The sequence below is a fragment of the Bos javanicus genome, chromosome 8 (genome assembly GCF_032452875.1).
Source record: "Bos javanicus breed banteng chromosome 8, ARS-OSU_banteng_1.0, whole genome shotgun sequence".
Classification (NCBI taxonomy): Eukaryota; Metazoa; Chordata; class Mammalia; order Artiodactyla; family Bovidae; genus Bos; species Bos javanicus.
Window position 1 is genome coordinate 99,569,561 of NC_083875.1, and position 21,784 is coordinate 99,591,344.

At 46.4% G+C, this 21,784-nt stretch overlaps 1 protein-coding gene across 4 annotated transcripts in view; it reads right to left on the minus strand.

The window, feature by feature from the left end:
* Positions 1-465: 465 nt before the first annotated feature.
* PTPN3 (protein tyrosine phosphatase non-receptor type 3) overlaps positions 466-21,784 on the minus strand; it is a 167,939-nt gene continuing 146,620 nt past the window's right edge. For all 4 annotated transcript variants that reach the window (XM_061426448.1, XM_061426447.1, XM_061426446.1 and 1 more), the window contains 7 exons: positions 17,552-17,642; positions 17,217-17,278; positions 15,146-15,292; positions 7,874-8,002; positions 6,787-6,932; positions 6,194-6,329; positions 466-4,038 (listed from right to left, as the gene is read on the minus strand). In XM_061426448.1, the coding sequence (XP_061282432.1) occupies positions 3,961-4,038; positions 6,194-6,329; positions 6,787-6,932; positions 7,874-8,002; positions 15,146-15,292; positions 17,217-17,278; positions 17,552-17,642 (789 nt within the window). In that variant the 3' untranslated portion in view covers positions 466-3,960. The remainder of the gene's footprint in view (positions 4,039-6,193; positions 6,330-6,786; positions 6,933-7,873; positions 8,003-15,145; positions 15,293-17,216; positions 17,279-17,551; positions 17,643-21,784) is intronic.

Sequence of the window (21,784 nt, forward strand, 5' to 3'; positions counted from 1 at the left end):
GTACAACATCCACATGAAACACCCTAAGGAACACATCTTGCTTTTCTCCTCCCCCTCCTCCATTCTGTCCACTGGAATGTGAACGTGGCTGGAGCCGCCATCGCGGACCTCAGTGTAGATGGCTGCATACTGGGGAGGGCCGAGCAACAAGTCAGAAAGAACCTGGGACCCTAGGGATCATGGACCCACCTGGCAGTCCTGCACGATAGTGGGCAAAGAGATTCCCCGTTTGTGTAAACTACTGTTGTCATGATAGCTGAACTTGATTCTGATCTAGAACCTGTCACACAGGTCAAGGCTGTCCGTGGTCATGCTTCTGACCAGAGGGAAGGTAGAGACAGGCACAGAGCAATCTCCTCCAAGAGGGTTAACATTTACTTTAAAAAAAAAAAAGCAAACAAAATGAGAAAACATGTCCAGAAAATCAAGACATCAGAATAAAAGTATCAACACACAATAACAGTGTTGCATAGCTTGAATGTTTTTATATTGATCAAATTGTATTTCAGCAGAGTCACTGTAAGAACAGGCCAGAATGAAAAACATTCCAAATTTACAGACAAAATATTGCTGATCAATTAAGATACTTTTCAAAACGACACAGCTTAACACAAATCCCTTGGTTGTTCCAGATGGAACGTGAGTTATCAGAGATGCTGGACAGCCCCCAGCCCCTGCTTGGCTCCTCAGACTAAAGTCAGACTCTTTGCCAAGAGATGAGGGACCAGCTCTTGGAGACAAGTTCTAGAAATGTGATACATCTCTCTCTCGTAGCTTACTGGAGGCTTGGGCTTAGGATTAATCTCAATTCTCTGGAAGACAGACGCCCAGAATGGTAGACGTTGAGGGCTCATCTAGTCTAGCCCAACCTCCCTTTTACTGATGAGGAAAGTGAGGGCCAAGCGTGGCGTGTCTTGTCTAAGTCTAGTCTGGACCCACATCCTGCCTCTAACTGCCTCTCCCCATTGACACTGCCTCTTCGATGCCTCTGGTTCTATCATAACTTCTGTGAGGAACAAAAAAACGTCAACCAGCAACTGCAGCAACAGCCTCTATGCTCGTCTCAAAGCAAAGTGAAAAATGAAATTACTGTGGTAGGAACTGAAGACCAGCCCAAGTTTGTTCTCTAACTGAACTGAGTTGAGTCTCTTCTGGGAAGTCAAACAACGTCAAGCGCAGGTTCTCAGGAGTGACATCAGGAGATACCTCCTGTCTGATGTCTGCACACTGATGCCTAATTAGATCTTCCGAGAGCGCCAGAATGCAGGATGTAAATGTCTTCTCCACGCATACTCCAATTTCCTGGGCAAACTATTTATCCTGATTTTGATGGATAAAATCACTTACAGCTGAAAAGGGCTTCTTAGGTCCAATTGTGTAAGTGTATAAGGTAGTGAAGCCGAAATCTTGAACTCCCCAATTTGATCAGTAGCATCTATAATATGTACTTGCACATTTTACTCCTTTTGATAATTCTCTTGTCTTGTCTTGTTCTTCCCCAGGATTGCATGGATTTTGTTCCTGGTCACATCTGCTGAGTCTGAACTACTGGCCTGCACAGTGGCAGAAAAAGGCTGGTGGCAATCTTTGGTAAACTTTTGGGAAATTGATGTAAAATAATGGCAGCATTTCTGCAACCATATTAAACAATGCGTTTCTTTAAAAAAAAAAACACACACACACAAACACAAATCTCCAAACTCATTTAAACTTCGCAAGCTTTTTATACACAGGGTGGTGATGCCTTTTTTTTTTTTTTTTTTTAATCAAATGGCAATGATTTGTTCAATATCCTGATGGCATTTTAATTTACTTCAGGCTTTTTTCTTTTCTGGTGCCTGGCTGATGGAATTTTCTGAGTCCAGATTGAATAGAAGTACTTGTACGATATTCCTTTGTGCCCTTGGTTCTCTTGAGAATAAAAGCGATTTCCTCTTACAAAAACCCCAGTGATTCTACTTCTGTTTCATGGATTTGGGGGCTAGTCACTAATAAATTAATTTTTCCAAGTAATGCATCCAGAGCAGAGTCAGATTCCAGCTGATGAAAACTTTAACAGCGTGATCTCATTCAATCCTCGTATTTGACCTAGAGTCCTCAGTATTATCTAGTTCGCCTACTTTACAGATGAGAAAATGGAGGTAAAGCTTTCAGGTGACTAGGCCCACGGCTAGCTGTTGAGTGGAATCAGAAACTAGATCTCCCAGCCCTTAGCTCCAAGCCTTGCTGCTACACTCAGCTAGCCTGGCACCATGCTGACAAGGCTGGGGCTTCGTCATCTCCTGTTGCCCAGAGTGGGTTATGACACTGTACACAGCTCCCCCAACCCTTGTCATTTAACAGTAAAATGTCAGTGGGGAAAAGATGGAAAGAATGCAGTAAATATGCTAGATCTGGAGACAAAGAACTTTAGAAACCTGGCCCCTACGTAAAGGTCTTTACCCATCTTGTGACCAGGAAACGTTTTTGCTCAGTTGGTCTGGAGTTTGCTAAACATCAAAACGGCCTCATTTCAGTGTGCTGTAACATGGAACCATCCTTTTTCTATAAATCCCGTCAAGAAACTGGATACTTAGTTAGCTGCTTTTTCTGGATACATAAAACCACTATTTCAAAATACCATGTTCGAATTTTCACGTAATTTATTTTCCTTAAATAATAATTTGCTACAATCCTGGCACAAATTAAAAAAAAAAATTAACACAGTATTAACAAAGGCAGAATTCTTTAGGACAATCAAAATCTTGGTGTACTTAGAATAAATTAACATCAAATTGTGTTTATATTCAGATAGTCTGATCCTCTCCTTTGAAATGAAACGGAGACCATTGTGACTAAGAGTGAATGCACACGTTTGTTCTTCTATACAGAGACTCATTTATATAAACTCAACTGTAATTTGAATCAAGTTAGGAATCCTGAGAGACACTCACCCGTGGGCACACACACACAACACAACACACACACACACATCCAAAGGCAACCCTCTCGAAGCTGGGTTTCCCATGGTTCAACATCTAGATCTTTCCTCAGAAGGGCCAAAGATTCTGAATATTTAGATGACATCCCATCTCCCCTCAGGAAAATCGTAATGGTTCAAGTGTAATAGCTCAAAGTAGCAGCAATCCATGTATTAGATTCAGTAGTGGATGATTCCAGTCCTGGGCGCTGGGTGTGCAGCAGGAGGGAGAGGGAGGCAGGCACAAGAGGCGCCTGCTCCGAAAGCTAACACGCGGGGCGACACCGGGAGTCCTCTCTCAGGGTCTCAACTGGAGACTCACCTGAAACCTGCACTGCTCGTCCGGTTCAGGCACTGGTGGGAACCTGAGGAGGGTCACTAATGCAGGGAGGAGGCAGGGCACGTGGACACGATTCTCAGAAACGCCAATGGCAGACGTGGCAGGGAGACTGGACAAAGGAAGGGAGGGCACAAAGGCACTGCTCGTCCTCTGCCTGGCACCCCATCCCCTGCCACTCAGTACTTTCATGGGGTCCCCCGAGCATCACTGGGGCTGGTGAACACTGTTTCAGCTCCGCCCAGACCCACGGAAAGCTCAGCTCTTAGTCCTAGACACACAACGCATCCAAGTAACTCTGAACAGCCACATCATCTTGCTTCTGGGAGGCCCACAGCATGGCTGGTGTCCTCTCCCAACTGCCCAAGGATGGTTTACAGGAATATGGAGATGGAGAGAGAGGAAGGCATTAGGACAGGCCCCAGACTGAGCTCCCCTTCTGCTTAGTTCTGTCCAGAGCAGGCGCGGGCCTGTATGATGCTATAACCGCATGCGTTACCTACACAGTTCTTATGTACACGATACCTTTTTTTTTTAATAGAAATTTAAAGTGCCTGGGTCAAATGTGCTCACTCCTTTCCCACAGCCTACTGGTTCCTCTTGCCGCTTCCAGAGAGAAGGAGGATGCCCCGGGGAAAGAGGAATGAACGTCTTCACAGCAGTCTTAACTGGGATCCAGCATCTGGACTAAGCCTTCTTCATAAACGCGAAGGATCGCTTCACACACGAACTTGTACTGGCTCTGGGGAGGACATGAAAGCCCGTCAAGCCAGCAGCTCCATAAACACAGCCTCTCACCCCAGACACAGTTATTCTTTCACCTCATTTATAAACACCCTGAGCTCCAGCTCAAGTTGGGCCCGGCCCTGGGTTACATCCAGGGGCACAGAGTGGACTGGACACACCTGTGAGTTCACTGTTCTGTGTGACAAGGGCTGGGGTAGCTCCCAGGGAGGGCTGGGCAACTCGGCGGAGGGGGACCAGCAGTCTGGGGAAGTCCAGAAGGGACAAAGGTCGCTGCAGGGTGGCCCTTCCAGCAGATGCACCAGCGTGCCACTCTGACAAAGATGCTCGCTCAGAGGAGCAGGGTCAGGGATCATGGTCCCGGCCTGGAACTCTTGGGTGTGGGGGCACTGGAGGGAGGCTGCACAGGTGGGCTGGGACCTCACTGTGGGGGACCCCCGCACTGGGGTCAGGGGTCTGGACTTTGTCTTTTTGAAAGGACAGCCACTGGAAGTCGCTCTGCAGGATACGGTTCTTTTCATTAACAAACCCCTGAGACTTATTTGAGGGATGTGTTCAGGGTGAAGGAAAGCCTCAGACTGAGCTGCCCCAGCTAGGAAAATGTGTCCAGAAGATACACTTGAAACAGTTTTTTTTTAAACTAACAATGAGGTCCTCCATACCACAAAACTGGGCAGAGAATAGTCTTAACAACTTTTTTCTTTTCTTAACCAGATTTCTTGGGTGCGTGCACACTAAGTCGCTTCAGTCGTATCCGACTCCTTGCAACCCCATGGACTGTAGCCCGAAAGGCTTCTCATAGAAGGGATTCTTCAGGCGAGAATACTGGAGTGGGTTGCCATGCCCTTCTCCAGGGGATCTTCCCGACCCAGGGACTGAACCTGCGTCTCTTCCATCTCCTGCATTGGCAGGTGGGTTCTTTACCACTAGGGCCACCCAGGAGTGCATGTGAATTTAAAACAAGAGCTCCTGTGATGACCCAGTGGGGTTGGGATGGATGGGTAAGTGGGAGGGAGGGGATATCTGTCTACTTATAGCCGATTCACATTACTGTACAGCAGAAACTCACACAACACTGTAAAGAAATGTAAAAAAAATAATAATAATAAAAAAAAAAAAAACAAGAGCTCATAATCATTAGAGAAATCTTACGAACGTAGGCCATGAGCCTGTGAGGACACAGAGCTGTGTGCAAGTCCCGCTCTCTGCTCTGCTAACTCCTCCTCATCCATCAGGGGTGGGGTGGGTAGGTGTGGGGGTGTGTGGGGTGTTCTGGAGGCCTTTCCTCTAGAAAGCCCTGCCTTTCCAAGTCAGCTTCAGAAACTCTTCCTGAATTCTCAGGCTCCTCTTGGACTTCTCCCACTGCTGCTGAGATTCACAGTCAACTGAGCCAGTCCTGCTGGATAAAAGCTCAGGCCTCTCCTGTTGGTGCACTATCTGTTGAAGGGATGAATGAATGAATAGGGGGTGGTCTTTATTTTGCAGATGGGGACACTGAGGCTTAGAGAGGTTAAGGGACTATTCAAAGGTGGCCCTGTACATGGGGAAGAGTGAATCGTGCACTTCCCCAGAGCCCCCTGCCCCTCTTGTAGATCTAGGGGAAACCAGAATATTTCCTCTTTTTTTGGCCTGCACCATGAGGCACCTAGATCTTAATTTCCTAGCCAGGGATTGAACTTACATCTACTGGAAGGTAGAATCGTAACCACTGATCACCAAAGAAGTCCCCAGATTATTTCCTCTTGAGGACACCGGCAGCTCTGGGTACCAAGGGGAAGACAGCCCAGAGTGGGAGAGAGTGGGGCCCTGTGAAACGTCTAGGTGGGTGGGGTGAAACCCTCAGGTGACCCCTGCTTACTTCTGACAGAAAGGTGATGATTGGTCAGTGGCTTGACAGTGCAGAGTGCAGTCAGGGCTACTCCCTGGTCGGCAGGGAGCAAGCGGCTGCCAGGAAACAAACTGCGGCAGGAGAAGTGGAGGGCAGCAAGCCGCAGAGGCCAGATGGGATGGGCGTTGGAACTGCTCGGCCCCTGACGAGCTCTGTGACCATGGGCGAGTGACTCAGTCCCCTGGGGCCTTGGTCTCTTGACTTGCAAAGCCCTTTGTACAGGCCTGGCCATTGTTAGTATTTTTATTGTTAGATTTCTACTCACTGATGTCTGCACCATCATGGCGCGCTGGTCTCGCATTTTCCGAACAATATCCAGTGGGTAAACAGGCAGGTTCCTCTCGATCATGCACATGGCTGTTTCCATGGTGACCAAGACACCGGTTCGACCTATCCCAGCACTGGGGAAAGAGAAGCAGAGGCAGAATTTGCTCAGACAGCATTTCTGCACAGCCCAGCTCAGCTCCTCGCCAGTTCCCATTTTACTCAGATGGAGTTCTCCTCCCTGACCTTCAAAGGACATGGAACACATGCTCAGGGCGTGCTCCCAAACAGGCCAGAGGCTTATAAAACCAATGGGAAGAAACCCATCTTTCTGTGCAAACTCCACCCCCATCTCCTGCACATCTACCACAGGAACAGAGGGAAAGACGAGGTAGGGACTCTGTTGTCCAGTTCTAGGGTGCAGTCAGAATTTGTCCAAATCTTTGGACAGAGTGAAGACAGAAAGCAACCAGAGCCTTGTAAGTGCATAGTGAGTCTTGTGGGATGTAGGTGGGTTTGATGCCTGCCAACTGTCTCCAGGCCTCGCCCAAGGAGTATGAGTATTGGTAAAACCAGGTCAACAAGCCACAGTACCTGCAGTGAACCAGGACAGGCTCACCGTCCACTCTCAGGGACCGCACGTAGTTCACAAATTCCAGAAAGTCTGAGGAGTCATCAGGGACACCGTGGTCTGGCCAGGCCACGTACTGGAGATGGGTCACTGTGTGTTCCTCCCCCGTCTGCGAAGGGGCAGGGGAGCCTCGCTGAGTCTATCTGGACTGGTGGGCAGGAGGACCCCGGCCCCCTCCCAGCCTCCAGCCAGCGAGCTCCTGTCTCTGGACGCTCTTCTGCCCACTGGGGATCTCCCGGCCATGCGCCCTGCCCACTCCCACCCCGCTGCCTCCCCGATGCTCCCAGGCCCGCCCTGTCTCTAGGACTCTGCGGAGGCCACCTCCTGCCCGATGGCTCTCCACCACTTCTGCCCACAGCCATCTCTTCCTGGTTGCTCCCATGGTACTTGCTGTCAAGGCCACCCACGTTGGCTTTTTTTTTTTTTAATGGGCAAAATATACATAACAAGAAGTCTACCATTTTAAACATTATTAACTGCATAGTTCAGTGGCATTAAGTACATTGGCAAAGTTGTGCAACCCTCACCACTCTTCCTAGGAGCTTTTCAGCTTCCCAAACTGAAACAGCATGCCCATTAAACACTAACTCTTCGTCCCACAGCCTTGCAGCCCTGGCAACCGCCATCCTACTTCTGTCTCTGAAATGACTACTCCAGGAGTCACATGGTATTTGTCCTTTTTTGTCTGGCTTCTTCCACTCATTACAACGTCTTCCAGGTTCAGCCATGCTGCAGCATGGGTTAGAATCTCCTTCTTTGTGGGGGGACTAGGATTCCACGGTATGAATATACCACGTTCTGTTTATCTGTCGGTGGACACCTGGGCTGTTTCCCCCGTGGGCTGTTGTGAATACGCTGCTGTGAACACAGATGCTGGCTCTTTTCCAGGCAACCTTGCACATCTACTGAAATGCTCACCGGCTGAAAACCCAGACTGACCCAGAAGTAGAGGCCTCCCCGGGCCTACGGTGGACGCTGATTTAGCACCAGCCTTTAACTCGCGCCTTCCCGGGTCCCCCCCACAGCCCCTGCCACATGGGCCCCGCTCACCTCGGTGTTGGTGACCAGCATTTCCCGGAACACGTACGCGATGGTGCAGTCCTCTGACTGACAGCGGATGTGAAAGCTGCCGTGTTCCATGACATCAGGGGGATCAGGCCAGTACTGGTGACATTTGGTCTGCAAGGGAATCGCAGGGCAGGAGTTAGTCTGGGCTATGGGGGTGCTCGTGAGTGGTTAACCGGACAGACGGGTCGGACACTGGGCTACAACTCTCTCACTCGTACTAAATGCTCTGAGAGCTGCTGGCGGGGAACGAAACACGGGAGAGGCCGCTCTGCCCTGCATCTGTGCTGTACTGTTCAGGAGGAAGGGCGCGGTCAGCCTGCCAGGGGCCAGGCCACAGCTCTCACCCCGGCTGGAGCTCCAGGAGGAACGCACTGACTTTCCTCATCACCAGGTCCAACTGCTGGAAGGGCAGGAGAGCCTCAGACAGACGTGAGAGGCCTTGACTTAGGAGCGACCTCTGCTCCCCACCCTCCCCCACTGCAAGGCCTCTGCCCCTTCCCTGCTCTCAACTCCCCCTTTTACCTCATCCGTCCTTCATCGTCCACTCCTTACCCCCTTGAGGAGGAAGGCCTCGAGGCACGGCCGATAAGAGTGTACATTTGAGAGCCAGACAGAACTCCATTAGGATTATTCTCTCCTCCTCTGTGAGCCCCGTGACCTCAAACCTGCTACTACTTAACCTCTCTGACTTCCGCATTCTTCACCTGAAAGACAGGACGGCACCTGTTTCCCAGATGGTGACAGAGGCTGGAGGTGATGGTGTGCAGTGCCCGGCTCACTGCGGGGGAGGCGGGGACAGTCAGCGGCCGCCGCCATCACTGTTGTTACAGTCCCGTGAGCGCTTTCACAGACGACTCATACGGAGCCGACGCTCAGCAGACGGCAGAGGAGGAACCCGGGCTCAGTGGGACTCAGTGAGTCCTCCCACAGGAGGACTGCCCCTGCCCCCACCCCTCTCCCCAGTCTCTTCTTCCCCCTACCAAACCCTAGGGCTTCCCTGATAGCTTGGCTGGTAAACAATCTGCCTGCAATGTAAGAGACTTTGGTTCGATTCCTGGGTCAGGAAGATCCAGTGGAGAGGTATTAGAAACTTCCCTGGTGGCTAAAACAGTAAAGAATTTGCCTGCAACGTGGTAGACCTGGGTTCGATCCCTGGGTTGGGAAGATCCCCTGGAGAGGGGAACAGCTATGGACTCCAGTATCCTGGCCTGGAGAATTCCATGGACAGCACAGCCTGGTGGGCTACAGTCCACGGGGTCGCAAAGAGTCGGACACAACTGACGGACTTTTCACTTTCACTTCCTAAATTCTGCATCCTCTTCCTAGCAGTCTCGCTCCTGCCTCTGGCCTCAAAGCAAAGTTCAAGGTCAAGCTGCCTGTCCCATCATCGATCCATCAGTCAAATTCTGACTCGTTCAAAAAAATTTTTTTCTCTCCAAGCCTACAGCTGCATCGACTTGGGTAAAAATTATGCTTACTTAAAGTGAAGAGGGGGTATAAACCCCCAGATGCACAAAAATTTGAAAGAGCTTTCCTATTTTTATTTTCAAACATCACAGTCAATGTTTGGAATTAAAGCATGCTGCTGGGAAGGTGGAGCTAAGAATATACTTGTAAATGTTAAACCTGAGGGTTTTGGTTCTTGACCACTTCCCAACTCCTCTCAGACACAAAGGAAAGCTGTCTGTAGAACCCGAGGCAGAGTGGATGCCCACCAGGTCTGTGCCCACCTCCTCCTCTGCACAAGGGGTTTGGCTCTCTGCTGCAGGCTTCCTGGTGTCCTGCCCACAGGACAGCTGATGGGAAGCTTCTGTCTGAAATGATGAGCCCATTCAGGGCTGAACCACAAATATCTCTATTTCTAGAGACTCCCAGTGAATCTGACCAGAACGGGACTCTCTTTACCTCTCAATCAAATCTAGATTTTAGGTTGATTTGGATCTCAAAGCATTTGGGGGTGTAGAAGAAAGAGCAAGAAGTTTGTGGACATTCTGAATTTCCCTCCTGGTTATTAAGTTCCACTAACTGACTGTGCCATCCTGGCCAAGATACTTCACTGTTTTGACCTCCAGTTTCTCCATGAACGCTGCTGCTATGGGAAGGGATGATGCTAATGACTATTTTTTTTTTTTTTGGCTGTGCCTTGAGGCTTGTGGGATATTAGTTCCTTGACCAGGGATTGAACGCATGCCTTCTGCTGTGGGGAGCATGGATTCCTAACCACTGGACCGCCAGGGAAGTCTCCAATACCTATTTTCTTTTGATCGGTATATGCTAAGCACTAAATGGTGCTTTTTATGGACATTATTTTATCTGGGCCTCAAAACAACCATATGAGGTGGATAATGTCACTGCCTCTGTTTTGCATAAGAGTAAACTGAGGCTCAGAGACAGAATCTGCTTGTGTCCTGTCCTACAGATAGGAAGTGGGGCACACGTAGATGTGTGTTTCAATGGAAAGACCATTCTCTATAGCTCTGTTTCCTCTTGGAGGAAACAATGGACCTGAAGAGAGAACACAATGGAAAACGTTTTGGGTGGGAATAAAAGGAGAGGGCAATGAAAGCGAGCCTGTGGTGGGAGTGCCTCCCAGACCCTCAGCCTCTGGGGGAGGCTCCGTGCAGTTGACGTGAGAGCAGTACAGAGCGGAGAGGAAGATGCCACCAGCCACGTGCCCACCGGGAGGCCCCTCAGCTAAATGCAGAACAGGGGAAAAAGCAAATGGGACACGCTGAGAGCCTCATCTCTCAGGAAAGCAGGGGACAGAGCTGCTGGCCCGGGAGGACTGACTCCTAATCGGGAGGAACTCAGGGACAGTGGTGGTGACCCGATGAGGGACCTCGGGACAAAAGGCTCAGGTCAGCTGAGAGTCTGTAACAGGAGAGGCAGGAAACACATAGTAGCCTGGATTTGAGAAGAACAGGCTTCCAGCCACCCATAAACAACAGAAGTCAGTTCCTGGGGCCAGAGATGGCGAATGGAATGCTCTGACTCACGGGAGATGCAGATCTCTAACTCAGGAACCTGAAGGAACCAGCCGGAAGGGGTTCGATTAGGAAGAAAGGGCTGGAAAACAAACACCCCACCCCACCCCCCGCCCCCACCCAGCCCCGGGTCACAAGGAGACCTCGGAGGAGCTCAGGTTCAGAGCGGACTCCAATCAGGACAGAGCAGGAGGGGCAGGACTCTCGAGAGCAGCTGGAGGAAGTGAGGCCTCCTGGATGAAAGAAAGGGCCTTTTCTCCCATGCTGGCGTGGGCAGAAGGAAGGGAAGAAGGGGCTGCCATCAGGGCAGATGATCTGTCACCAGCCACGCCTGCTGGAGCTCCCTTGACTCCATGGAGAACAATGGCCTTGCAGCTGGGAAGGGCCGAGACAACTGAGAAGGGTAAAGAGCAGCCCAACACAGGTGAGGAGAAAGCGCCCGGCTGCCCTGTGGGTTCAGGTCTTGGCTCCGAGGAAGTGCACCATCGCTGAAGACCTCCTGAGCTCGGGCAGCGGCACCTCCACGGGTAGTTTCTGAGAAAACCTGGAGTGTTCAGCTCCCCTCCCCCCACTGCCAGAGTCACAGAACAGACATGCACACACAGCACAGTTTCATATGCGGAGATTCTGGCGACAGCAAGGCCATAAACATGATGTCTTGCATCTATAAAATGCCAGAATGGCCCAGATTAAGGCCTGCAGTGTGGGATTTGGTAGGAGGTTAGGAGTATTAAACAAATCTCCCTGGTGGCTCAGACGGTAAAGCATCTGCCTACAATCCGGGAGACCCAGGTTCGATCCCTGGGTAGGGAAGATCCCCTGGAGAAGGCAACGGCAACCCACTTCAGTACTCTCTCCTGGAAAATGCCATGGATGGAGGAACCTGGTGAGCTACAGGCCGTGGGGTCACAAAGAGCTGGACTCGACTGAGTGACTTCACTTCACACTTCACTAGGAGTATTAAACTGCATAGACCCACATGGTGGGAACCTGTTTTTTTCCATGTGTGCCGTGAAGAGTGTCTCAATTTGGACCTAGGATAGCTTTAACATTATCACCTTAGTACTTTAATTCTCTTTTTAGGAAAGAGCAAGCAAGGGTGTGGGCAAGCAGGCCTCGGGTTAAGAGCCTGGAAGGTAAGAATATTTATTTAGACTTTAATAATATTGTCTTGTGGAGAACGAAATGGCAACCCACTCCAGTATTCTTGCCTGGAAAAGTCCATGGACAGAGGAGCCTGGCTGGCTGCAGTCCATGGGGTTACATGACTGAGCATGTGTGCATGAGGGTGGAGGGTCATGGGTTGGTAGCAATAAACTGGTAGAACTAAAAAAAAAAAAAAAAAAAAATATATATATATATATATATATATATTGTCTTGTGGCTTTTGCATTTTTACACATACCCCCCTTTTATGGCAAATGATATTGGGCTTCCATTTAAGACATATCTTTCAAAGCAAATTTTTTAAAGCAAGGAAAGGTGAGCCAATTTGAAGAAAAATAATAATACTGCAGTAAAAGCTGAAACTCCAGTACTTTGGCCACCTCATGCAAAGAGTTGGCTCATTGGAAAAGACTCTGATGCTGGGAGGGATTGGGGGCAGGAGGAGAAGGGGACGACAGAGGATACGATGGCTGGATGGCATCACCAACTCGATGGACGTGAGTCTGAGTGAACTCCGGGAGTTGGTGATGGACAGGGAAGCCTGGCGTGCTGCGATTCATGGAGTCGCAAAGAGTTGGACACGACTGAGTGACTGAACTGAACTGAACTGAAAATATATGTAGTCCCAGCAACAATTAAGGTGGTACCCAAACTACTGTTACTGTTAGCCAACATCTGTATGGTATTTATTGTGTGCCAAGTACTCTTCCAAGAAGGCTGACTGCATTAACTCATTCAATTGCCTCACAAATGCACAATGTGGACATGCGTGCTCAGTTGCTTCAGTCCTGTATGATTCTTTGCAACCCCACGGACTGTAGCCCGCCAGACTCTTCTGTCCATGGGCTTCTCCAGGCAAGAATACTGGAGTGGGTTGCTATGCCCTCCTCCAGGGGGATCTTCCCGACTCAGGGATCGAACCTGCGTCTCGTGCCTCCTGCATTGGCAGGCGCAGCCTCCCGAATACACAACAGGCGTCATTCGCATTCCATGTCACGCAGAGGCTCTGCCAGTTCCCGAAACCGCACAGGTAGGGAGTGACAGAGCAGGAGTATGAACTCAGGAAGCGTGGCCCTGGCGTCTGCCCTCTTACTCAGGACACCAGGGAACAAGACAGGTGCAGGTGATCCAGAAACACAGAGAGCGCAGATAGGACTGCAAGCCAGCTGGCACTCCTGGAGTTCAAAAAGGTCCCAGTAACTTCACTGCCTTTCCAAAACAAGATCAGAAAACCACACACAGGCACACAGAAACAGAATATCAACAAAAATTAAAAACAGGCAAAAAGCAAGACTCCCAGACAAAGGGATGCCACAGACCTGCCGCCTTGTGATTCCAGCAAAGCCTCTGCGAGTTCTCACAGTAACTAGGTAAACCAGATGCAGGCACGGCCAGGGCTGGAAGCGGAGCTGGGAGAGGCGGCGACTGCTCCCCGAAGAGTGTCTGCAACGCCCCTGACTCACAGCGTTCTAGGAGGAGCTTCTGGTTGTCTCTTGAGGGCCTTTATATTTTTAAACAGTGATTTATGTGGAGAGATTCTGATCAACACTATGAGTGAGAAGAAGCCGAGAGTGAGGGCCGAGGTGAACGATGACAGCTGGGAAGCCCGAGGAGCGTGAAGGCACACAAAAGGCCAGATCTGATGGCAAATCCTCCCAGGGATGATAACGACGGACACACACACAGAGCTAATGTTTGCCAGACACCTGTGACAGACAGCTCTCTAAGCCTTCCGTATATATCGTCTCCGTCTCCACAAACCCTCTGAGACGGCACTACTATCTGCAGCTTACGTACAAGGAAGCTGGGGGTCAGACAGGTCAAGTATTTATAACTTGCTCCAGAAGAACCTGTTCTGAGCCCACAGAGTCTGGCTCCAGAGCCCCACCGACATGCCTCAGTGTAGGTCTCAGGAGTCAAGTGCATGAGTACAAAATGGGGAGACTGATTCCACAGCAACACTGAGACAAAGACCAGACAATTTCTGCTGACCACCCACTTAATGGCAGTCCAAGGCTATCTTCAGATATCTGGAAGGGCATTGCATGCAAGAGAAGGGCCACTTACTACTGTGTCTTCCAGGCAAGAGAAGCTGGTGGGGTGGGGTTCAAAGCGCTGTGGATTTCAGTTCATTAGGAAGAGGGATTTTTTTTTTTTTTTTTTTGGAAAATCAGAGCTGAATAACCCACGGATGGACCCTGGAAGTGTTTTAGCCAAGGTGGGGAGCCATCTGCCTGGGACAGCCTAGGTGAACCCACAAGGCTCTCCAGAATTAGCAGGAATCCTAATTTTGCTCTTTGGGGTGAGAGTGTAGACTGATCTCCTCACACGTACGATCCATTCCAATTCTATACTCTTGACTTCTGGCACAGATCTGTCTGGCATTCTGAACTATATACTGAGGACAGGCCTGGGAGGAAGTGGCACACAGATCCCTTAAATATTAATTTATATTTGATTTTTGAATGTTTCCGGATGAACATTTCATCATGAAGATATCTAGATGCAGACAGAAGTTAGAGAACCCACGCTACGCAGCACTCCTTGCACACTGACTTCAGTTACATGATCAGCGATCTGTTCCCGTGAAACACACATGTCAGGCTGAACATGGCATGCTGCCATTGCTCTCCTAATTAAGCCCTTCTTAGCTTTTTTTTTTTTTTTTTGCATCAGGTTTTGCTGTAACACAAGCAGAGACTGACAGAGGTAATTTCTCCTACTTTGTATTCCATTGTGAACCTGGCCCTTACACTGCTCTTCTGAGGATCAGCACGTGTCCTGGGTGGGTGAGATCACAGCTAACCCAGGAGTTCTGGGGCAGGTGAGGCAAGGGGAAGCGCCTTCCAGCTTGCTGTAACAGATTCAAGGCAGGAATGGAAGGGGCTGTCTGATTACTGCTTAGCTCGGAAAGGCCAGCAAGTGGGAAGAAGGGCTGAGTTTCTCATCCCTGGAGCTGTCCATCAGGAGCTGTGTACAGATTCACGGGTCACAAAGGGGGCTGAACTGGGTGACATTTCAGTAAGGCCTTTTCCAGCTCTGAAGTTCGAGTTCCAGCAGAGAACAGAGTGACGCACGCCTGTCTGGACGTCAAGCCACTTACCCGGCCTCGCTCGGTGAGAGTCGTCAACATGACGATGAGTGATAACTTCTGGTCCCAGACCACTTGCCAGAACTGCGCACAGGTATGTGGCAGGGGTCCCTGAGCGGCAATGTACTTGTTCATAAGGTGAGCAGCAGGAATTTCCATCTGGCAGGAGATGGTTCAGGCATTAGAATCTGTTACTGCCACAAGGTGGACAGGGAACTGCAGCTCACACACTTTGAGCTGGTGACTGTCAGCACACCAGAAGAACAGTTCTACCAAGTGTTTGGCCAATAAGAATAATCAAAGAAAAAGCTACTTTAGAAAATGCTTCAAAGGTGTTTGACAATAATGCTAGCTACTCAGGATAAAACTATGTGAAATTCAATAGGTGATAATCAGAAGTGGACCTACAAGATGAAAAGAGTTTAAATGACCTTCTCTGCTGTATCCTAAATATAATCAATATTGGGAATCTGCATTTTCAGCAACGCATGCCAATCCTTATGCCCACAACTTTTCCTATGCAGGGTTTTCTATCAAAATATTTTCTTTGAAGCATAAACCACATAGGCTTATGCCACCAACTACTGTTACACTTTGCTTTCTGCATGGCTGCCAATGTCTGTGCCACTCAGTTGATCAATTTTTCTCCCCAGCTTCACTGAGGTATAAATGACAAATAAAAAAGGTATATATTTAAGGTATACAACATGATGGTTTGATATACATATACACTGTGAAATGATTATCAGAGTCAAGTTCCTGAACACATCACCACCTCACAATAGGTACTGTCCAAACTGATAAATGTTAAAATGTTAAAACAAGTGCAACTGTCATCCCTCTCCTACCCTGCTCTGCTTTTACTTCTAAACTAAGTCTTTTTTTTTTTTTTTTTAATTTTTAAGTATTTATTTGGCTGGGTCTGGTCTTAGTGATGGCATGCAGGATCTAGAGTGTGTGGGCTTATTAGCTGGCATGTGGGATCCTGCTTTCCCGACCAGGGGTTGAACCCGCATCCCCTGTATTGGAAGCCAGACTCTCAACCACTAAACCACCAGCAAAGTCCCTAAACTGTTTTCTGTAAAAGAACACTCAGAACTGGCTGAGCTTTGGAACAGCACAGTGATTCACTCATTCTTAGGTGGGGATAGTAAATGGAGGTGCCTAATTCATGGCTTGGTTGGTGCTTGGTTAATGGCTTTCTCAGCCCTGGTCTTAGCCACTCTCCACCCGAGTGCATGGTCTTACCGCCCCGACCATTTCAGTGCTCTAATCACAGGACACCAGAAATGCTGAAAGTGAGGGTCAATGAATCTCACAGATGCTTTGGAATGAGTAGAATCACTGATCAGACCCATTCTTGCTGGTAGTTACTGACATCATGCTATAATCTGAGAATTTGAGAAGTCCTGTTTATTTAGATCAGATAAACAGTGAGCTGAGGGCCAAATTTAAATGCTGCACTGCGAGCTAACAGTATTTTTTTGATATTTTTGCATGGTTGCATTTGAAATGGTATATATAAGTACCTAATTAATATTCTCAATTTTGTCCCTTGGCTTGCAGAGACCAAAATATTTACGGTGTAGCCCTCTACAGAAATAGTGTGCTGAGCCCTGGTTTAGATGAAGAGGCTGAGGTTCAGAGAGGCTAAGTTGCCCAAGATGCATTTTCAGAGTGAAATGAATACTTTCCCCACCACAAGTTGAAACTGTTGACGTTTTGTTTTGGGGCTATGGTGGTTTTATTTGTAGTAATCAGATGGGGAGGAAAAAGACAAAAAGTTACAAATGTACCAATGGCCAAACAAAACACCTAAAGGTCAGCAGTTGAGGACAGAAGGCTGAGTTTTGGTCTCCTCTGCTGTTAGCTTTACGACTTTTCAGATGATTTCATCTCTGAACCTTAGTGTCATTCTCCGTATAATGAGACTGTCCTGCCTTCCCTCAATGGCTGCTGTGGTGCTGAGACAAGACCGTGAATAGCAAAGCAGTTCACCGACTGCAAAGCACCGCGCATGTCGCTGTCACGCTTGTTACAACGATTAATGTGCTTTTTCTCATGATCTGGAATTCTAACTTACGTTCACATAACTCGCATTAATGTAATCTTCGTTTCCCTGCAACAATACCCGGGTGGTGTCATCTGTGGAGGAGAAAGAAATTTACTGATTATTCGGAGTGTTATTTTTACCACCCCAAGTAAACAAGGGTTCAGTTCCCAGCCCATCTGCAGCCCTTGCCTCATTAGCATAAACACTATTCCCCAACTGTTCCGAGTTTGAAATGGCTGCAATAAAGACGGTGGTGTTTACAGACACACTGAGAGTCGTTCCAGAATACCAGACAATCTGTTTTAAAAAGGGAAACATTATCTCAGTGTGTGTGGGGGGAGGAGGCATTCATGCCAGATACTCACAAGGCAGAACATCTTTATATCGGTTTTTGTCTAGATTTTGAGGCAGCTTTGCAAACGTGATGGCCAAACCAGGCTTCTTTCTATAGAGTTGCTATATGACAAACAGGGAAGTGAAAAAAAAAAATTGGAAAAAACAGCTACGAAGAGTGTGAAAACATACTCTAACAGTAAAGTTTATCATTCACGGCAGCCAAATCTTAACATTTAATAGTGGTTTTATATATTGAGAAAAATCTTCCCAGTAAGAAATTCTATAATCCCATGAGAAACTGACTAAATTCTTCAATATATATGGATTTTTTTTAAACATGAGACTCTTGGGGGAAAAAAGTCATAGGAAGGAGTGTGAGTCACAGATAATGGATCACAGTAAGTAAAACTTCATCTTCATGACAATTATTTGACAAGAGCTAAAAGCGAGCAGAGGAAAAAAGAAAAGAGTTCTGACTAAAAATTAAATAGAAATCATTTACATTAGTCTAAAAACATTTACCTCCAATTTAATGGAGTGAACCACGTTCTTTGCCAAGAACAAGAGCATTTTCATTCATCATTTGAGAAGTATACCTCCACAGTAAAAACATTTATTTCAATACATAGTAAACTTCAATTAAGTATTCCTTTAAAGAGGTATTACCCTATGCATGCAATCACTAGCAAAAATTGTTAAAACCCTCACTGCATATCTAGAAGCACATATTAGACACATTTGTACTGTACCTGATGTCATGTCAACAACAGCTCTAGGAAAGGTATTTAATAGTGTTCTTATTTTGCAAGCAAGAGGCACAGATGAAAAGCTTGGCTCAAGATTACAAACGAGAGGCTGAACTCAGATCTGACTCTAATGCTTGAGCTTTTCTCTTTGAAAAAGAAAGATAGCGCTAAGTCGTGTCTGACTCTTGCAACCCTATGGACTGTAGCCTGCAGGCTCCTCTGTCCATGGAATTTTCCAGGAAAGAACACTGGAGTGGGTTGCCATTTCCTTCTCCAGGGGATCTTCCTGATCCAGGGATGGAACCCGAATCTTGTCTCCTGCATTAGCAGATGGGCTCTTTACTAGCTGGGCCACCAGGGAAGCCCCAAGACACATCTATTCCTTCTCAAAGTTTCCTCCTGCCCTTTTGAGTTCTCTTTTCTATACAACTGTATCTGCCACTTCAAACTAGAGTGTGAAACAATATTCGCCAGTGGTTTTTGTTAACTTTGTGGGAATTCTCAAGGTTTTTTTTTTTTTAGTGTTGGAAGTGATTTTTTGCAGAAAATTTGAAAAATTCAGACTAATATAAACAAAAAACCTGAGATATCCCTTTTCATCTATTTTATCTGTTTTTTATGCACACATGTATACAAATGTATGTAATCGTATGTGTAACTACACATAACACACAGATACATTATTTTTTTAGAAACAAAAAACGAGACAACATATATTAGCACTTCCTATATTATGTTCTATGGAACCCAAGTATTCTGGAAAAAACTATACTAGGTGGTGCTTAGAATAAGTTTCAAGGTCAAGGAAATTTAGGTAATACTGTAAGTCATCTTATATTCTATGAATCTCTAGCATGGCAAGACCTGCAGTGCATACGCTTATTTAATTCTGATTAGAGCACTTCTCAAGCTAACTTGGCCATGGAGGATCTCATGTCTCACAAGAAGTGTTCTGGGAACTATCACCATAATTTTGAAGGCTGTTTCTCCTACTTATTATATAATGTCTAGTTTCCTGTGTCATTTAAATACTTGAAATATTCTCTATATACACGATTTCAGCTAGCTCAACAATCTATAAGTTTTCAAAGTTTAACTTTTATTCCACTTCTTGATTAAACTGTTTTCCATTTTTTACTATTAAATATTCCCAGGAACAGAATTACTGAATTAAAGCATATTTTTGAGGAGATATGTATGTATATAGTGGAGTTGTCCTATAGGGGAACATGAGAATGGTTAGTTTGCCAAATTGCAGCCAGCATCATCAATTAAAATGTGCTTGCAATGTGAATAGAGAGGCAGAACAATGTCTCTCCCTGTATATTTTTGCATATTTTGTAGTTTTTATTTTATAAACCAGCTTTTGTTGGTCTATTTCTTCTTTTTCTCCGATTAGTTCTTTTACTAAACAAACAAACTGCACAGCAGACAATTAGCAGAGAGATTTTTGGTAATGATAATTATGTCTGATACATTTACCAAATGTTCAGAATTTCCGGTATTTCCCTAAGTTCAAGTATTAATCATCTTTACGATTTCAGCTCCTAACAATCAAGTAGCCACTGAGCAACTTCTTAGATGTCTATGAGCTTTAATGTGCTCTCCAGGCTCCTTCTAGAAATACATTCGTGATTTATTAGAAGTTTTGGTTTGATTCCGGGAGAAGGAGAATATCTGAGTCAGTCAATTCCCCTAAATGTCATTTTGGTTCTAACTAACTTCATAGAAGTGAAATCTAATTAAGTGAATATAATCAGTAATGCTAACCTGGAGGCAGGAAGTTTTTCTTTTCCAAGTAACAAATATGTAAATGTAATCAACTTGAGATGGTTTAGTGGAAAAGCATAGATCTAGCAAAGGGCTTTAACTGCAACAAGTTTATGAAGTATCTCAGGAGTAAGTGCTGATAAGATTATAGAGTATTAAAGCAAAATAAAAAAATAAAGTACTATAGAACTATCTGTAAAACTTTAAATGTGCACACCCTGGGCTTTACTTGACAGAAGTGCATAAAGACACATATCAAAGAAATTTATCTGCATCAAAATATTTTCTTATTAGTAGAAAACTGGAAACAGCCCAAATATTTCCTAATAGGGAGAACTGTCGACTTAAATTATGATACAGTCATACCACAAATTATGTGCAAGTAATAGAATCGGTTTCAGTTCAGTCGCTCAGTCTTGTCCGACTCTTTGCGACCCCATGAATTGCAGCACGCCAGGCCTCCCTGTCCATCACCAACTCCCAGAGTTCATTCAAAGTCACGTCCATCGAGTCGGTGATGCCATCCAGCCATCTCATCCTCTGTCGTCCCCTTCTCCTCCTGCCCCCAATCCCTCCCAGCATCAGAGTCTTTTCCAATGAGTCAACTCTTCGCATGAGGTGGCCAAAGTATTGGAGTTTCAGCTTTAGCATCAGTCCTTCCAAAGAACACCCAGGGCTGATCTCCTTTAGGGTGGACTGGTTGGATCTCCTTGCAGTCCAAGGGACTCTCAAGAGTCTTCTCCAACACCACAGTTCAAAAGCATGAATTCTTCAGTGCTCAGCCTTCTTCACAGTCCAACTCTCACTTCCATACATGACCCCAGGAAAAACCATAACCTTGACTAGACGGACCTTTGTTGGCAAAGGAATGTCTCTGCTTTTGAATATGCTATCTAGGTTGGTCATAACTTTCCTTCCAAGGAGTAAGCGTCTTTTAATTTCATGGCTGCAGTCACCATCTGCAGTGATTTTTAAGATGGACTAAAAGTACAGATTCAAAAGGATATCCACTCATGTATTTAAGTGAAAAATGCAAGTGGCAGAACAACACAGTGATGATCCCATTTCTATACACAGCAGCATATGTACAATGAGTGTACAATGTGTGTATGTGCACTTACATACACGTGTGTATAAAATATATTTCCATGAGCAACAGAACAAGTACACACGGATACACATCAAATTATTATTTGTAAATTATAACAGAAAGAAATTAAAGGAGATTTCTGAATTGCTTGAATTATTACAATGTGAATTTTTAAAAATTCAAATAAAATAATAAAAAGAGCTACAACAAAAGAAATTTATATATAAAACTAAAAAATTTTTTACAAAAAATTGGGTGAGTAAAGCTAAGTTTTGTTTTTTTTTTTTGGGGGGGGGCGGCTTTAGAAGGATTGACAACACACTCATTTTTATGCCTGCCTTGCCAAGGTTAATACTGAATGTTCTTCCCACTGGATTGCTTCAGTCCTATTCACACACTTAGTTTCTGAAGGAGTTAGCAGTTGGTTTTCAAGTTCTTTTAATTTACTGACTCTTCTCTAGACTTTGTAAGTTGTGTGGCAGGCTGGGTGTGAACACACCGCCCAGAGGAAGAGTGGTCCAGACTGGACAGTGATGTGTTAGAAACACAGGTATGGCTTTCTGGAAGAATCAGGGATGGGAGAAAATGAGCTGAAGACTATTAGGCAGAACTCGAGACACGGCTCTTTCAAGAACTACTCGTTGGAAAGACACAGT